The sequence below is a fragment of the Empidonax traillii genome, unplaced genomic scaffold (genome assembly GCF_003031625.1).
Source record: "Empidonax traillii isolate 1590-97213 ecotype Southwest subspecies unplaced genomic scaffold, ASM303162v1 scaffold6166:size6433, whole genome shotgun sequence".
NCBI lineage: Eukaryota > Metazoa > Chordata > Aves > Passeriformes > Tyrannidae > Empidonax > Empidonax traillii.
The window spans coordinates 894-4,911 of record NW_020961359.1 but is presented as its reverse complement, the minus strand read 5'-3'; the positions used below and the strand labels follow the sequence as shown (position 1 = coordinate 4,911).

The window sequence follows — 4,018 nt, the reverse complement described above, 5'->3', positions numbered from 1 at the left end:
ATTAGAGGAGAGCGAGGCGGGCGATGGGGGGGCTGTAGGCTGCAGCCCCCCGCATCGCCCTGGAGGTCCCTCCTCCTTCCTGGGGTGCCCCGACTCACCCTGTCAGTCCCAGCACCTCGGCGTGGTCCGAGGGTGGAAACAGGGTCTGCAGGCAGCACCAAGGGCCGGGAGAGCAGCTGGGGGTGCAGGTCTAATTGGAGAGCATCCCAAATGTGGGGGGTTGGATGCTCCTGTGAGTGGGGAAGGGACCCCAGACCCCAACAGCAGAGCCCACTCCTCTGTGTGGAGCCTGGTGTTGGGCACAACAGCCCTGGGCTTAGGGGTGTGCTCACTGGGACGTGGTGTCCCACCATGCCCACCCTTCCAACCATTTTCATCCTTGCCATCCTCATCCACACTCTTCTTTGGGACCAAGTCATAAGTAGGTCAAGAACGATTTTCCCCCGTGCAAAAAACCTGGGGGGGCAAAACCTCCCTCCAGCATCACTGCGGGCCAAATGTCCCCCCTAAAAATGCACCCGTAGCCCCCATTTACTGCAGCTTTATCCCCCCCACACACAAAAAAAACCCCAAAACAACCCTCCACGCCGAGGGCGAGCCCCGTCAGATCTTGACTCGCATCCTCCGCATGTGATGTTGTGTTCCACCAAACTCCGAGGCGAGCTGCCGGCTCCTTTAAGTGTTAGGAGGGAGTTGGAGGCTGCGAAATAAAATTGGAGGAGGGAAAAAAAAAAAAAAAAGGAGAAAGGGAGGAGAAAAAAAAAAAAAAAAAGACACCCCCCTCCTTTTCCCCCCCAAAAGCCTGGCAGGGGTGTCGGGCTGATAGGCTCGCCCGGAGGAAAGCGCATTACGTAGGCAAGCGGCTCCGCTCAACTTGCCACCTGCGCCGGGAGAGCTGCCGGGGAAGCGAGATCCTGCCGGAGCCCCTCGCCCGCCGCTGGCCGCCCACCCACCCTCCGCCATGGACTGCTGCAATGTAGGTTCCCCCTTCCCCCTCTCCCCCCAACCCAGCACCCGCTTTTTCGCCTTTAATCCCTTATCAGTGTTGCTGTCCGGGGGCGGCCGAGGGGGTTTGGGGTGGTGGGGGCGGGGGGTGCGATGGGTGCTGCACCCGAGAGCTCAACCAGCTCCACGTCTCCCCCCAACCCCGGCGTTGCTGCAGCCCCCCCCGCCCCCCCCCCCCCCCCCCCCCCCCCCCCCCCCCCCCCCCCCCCGCCCCCCCCCCCCCCCCCCCCCCCCCCACCCCAAACCCCCCCTCCTGCTTCGCACCAGTTCAGCGTCCATCCCACCGGGGCACGGTCAGCATCCTGCATCCCACAGCCCGCTCGGGAAAATCACCCCCGTCCCCAAATCCAGCTTTTCTTTTTTTAGTTTTTTCTTCCCCCTCCTCTACCCCCTAAATTACTATCCAGGTGGGATCGGGGGTTGCATGTGGATAAAGGGATTAACTGGAGCTGCACCCCTCGCTCCTCACCAGAGGGTGAGCTCCCCTTGCTGCCGGCCGGCTCCGGGAGCTGATCCGGCACAAACCCACATCCTTTTCCCCGTTTCTCCATGTTCCCCTGACTTTTCCTGCCCCTCGCCCCCTTTCTTCCCCGCTTTCCTCTTTTTTTTTTTTTTTTTTTTTTTTTTCTCCTTTTCACACTTTCCCTTTCCCCCCCTCCTGCTTAGGTGGCAGCACAGGGAAAAGCCCCCATCTCTCCTCCTGGGTACCTCCAAAGAGGCAAAGCCCACCCTAGGGATAGGATTTCTCCTCTCTGGAATGGGGGATTTCTCCCTTCCATATAGGATTTTTTCCCTCATATATAGGATTTCTCCCTCGGAATATAGGATTTTTCCCCTAGGTACAAGTTTTCGTCCCCTGCGTAGAGGTTTTTATCCCATGGATATGGTATTTGTCCCCGTGAATATGGGATTTCTGCCCTGGATATAGGATTCCCCCACCTATATATAAGATTCCTTTAACTAGACATAGGATTTCTCCTGTGGATTTAGGATATGTCCCCCTGGATAGTTTTTTTTGCCCCCCTGAATATAGGATGTCTACCTTGGATATGGCTGTTGTTTCTCCTGAATATATATCTCTTCCACCTATATATAGGATTTCTCAACCTGGATATAGGTTTTCACCACCTGTATGTAGGATTTCTCCCCTGAATATAGGATCTCTCCCCTGGGTATAAGAAATGCCCCCGCATATATAGATTTCCTCCACCTGTACATGGTATTTCTCTCCTGGATGTAGCATTTCCTCTCTCTGAATATAGGATTTCACCCTTGGATGTAGGATTTCTCCCATGGATATAGGATATTTTTCTCTGTATATAGGTTTTCTCCCCTAACTGTAGGATTCCCTCCCCCGGATATAGTATTTCTTCCCTGGATATAGGTTTCTCCCACCTGTATATAGCATTTCTTCCCTGGATATAGGATTTCCTCCCTCTGGATATAGGATTTCTCCCCTGAATATAGGATTTCTCCTCTGGATACAGGTTCCCCCTCCTCCCCCCCATATATAGGATTTCTCTCCTGAATAGAAGATTTCTTTCCTAGATATAAGATTTCCTTTCCATGGCTATAGGATTTCTCCTCTGGCTATAACATTTCCACCCTGGACATATCCCTTCCACCTTGGGGCCGTCACTTGAGCCGTCACTGCTCCTTTGCTCCCCTCACCTTCGGCAATGGTAAAACAACCTGAGCAACTTCTCCAGCAGGATGAACATCAACCCCCCTCCCAAAATCTACAACTTCCAAATAACCTCCCCCCCAAAAAAACTCCTTTAAGTACTTTTGAGCCCCTCTGGGGGGACACAAAAGCTTCACTCCCTGCCCTGCATCCAACGTTGTCTCATTTCCATCTCATTTGTTTTTCCCGTGGTTTATTTTCCCCCCCCCTTGATCTCCATGCTGAGCCCAACTGCTCCGGTGGGATGTGGCAGGAGGGGACTGGTTGTAGTGATTTATCCTTGGGGGAGCTTTTCCTCCCCTCCAGCATCACTCCCTTCCCAAATTTCCCGGTGTTTTCAAACAAAACCTCGAGGAAGGATGTGGGAACATGCCACAGGCTGCGAGGGAAGGGGGAACTGAGGCACGACCGGCTTGGTTTGTGCAGCATGGCCCCCTCATTCTGCAAAAAATCCCCCCCAGGACCCATCCTCTGCTGCCATGGATGCTCCTCTCCCCGTGTCACAACCCTCAGGAATCAAGATTCACTCGGCTGGGCTCTGGCTTCTTGCAGCTGGGTGGCCCAGAGTGGGATTTAGGGATGGGCAGGGAGCGAAGCATCTTCCCCTGCTGCACCTTCCATTGCAAAGCCCGCAAGGCTCCTTCAAGGGACCCCAATTTTTAGCAACCCCCCTCATTTTTAGCAAAGGAAGTCCCATTTTTAACAAATAGACCTAATTTTTAGGACCCCTCCTCCCCTAATTTTTAGCACAGGGGCTAATTGAGGACCTTCTGGAATGGATCCCTTTGGGGAGGGGGATGCCCTGTTAGAGGTCCCACCAGCTGTAACCCTCGCCTTGCCGCCACCAGGAGGGAGCCTGCACGAAGCTGGACGAGGACATCCTGGACATCCCTTTGGATGATCCCGATGCCAACGCGGCGGCCGCCAAGATCCAGGCTAGTTTCCGTGGCCATATGACCCGCAAGAAGATCAAAGGGGGTGAAATCGATCGGAAAACCAAGGACGCCGAGTGCGCCAACAGCACCCGCGGCGGCGACCTCCGCAACGGCGACTAGGTACACCCCAACCCCGCCTCCTCCCCCCAAAACCCGGACACTTGTCCAAGGATGCTGCTCTGAGCATCCTTTGCTGTGTTGATTTGAGATGGAGCATCCTTCCCTGCTCAGATTTGGGATGGAGCATCCTTCCCTGCTCAGATTTGGGATGGAGCATCCTTCCTTGCTCAGATTTGGGATGGAGCATCCTTCCCCATGCTGATTTGGGATGGACCGTCCTTCCCCATGCTGATTTGGGATGAAGAAGGGGTTTTTCCTCCCAGGAGATGGAAGC

The 4,018-nt window shown here is 54.8% G+C and overlaps 1 protein-coding gene across 1 annotated transcript; it reads left to right on the top strand.

Annotated features, from left to right (window-relative positions):
- The first annotated feature begins 793 nt into the window (after positions 1 to 793).
- Positions 794 to 3,788, top strand: NRGN (neurogranin). Its single transcript, XM_027911125.1, has 2 exons — positions 794 to 976; positions 3,538 to 3,788. The coding sequence occupies exons 1-2, from the start codon at positions 962 to 964 to the stop codon at positions 3,742 to 3,744; spliced, it is 222 nt and encodes a 73-aa protein (XP_027766926.1). The 5' UTR covers positions 794 to 961; the 3' UTR covers positions 3,745 to 3,788.
- Positions 3,789 to 4,018: the final 230 nt, after the last annotated feature.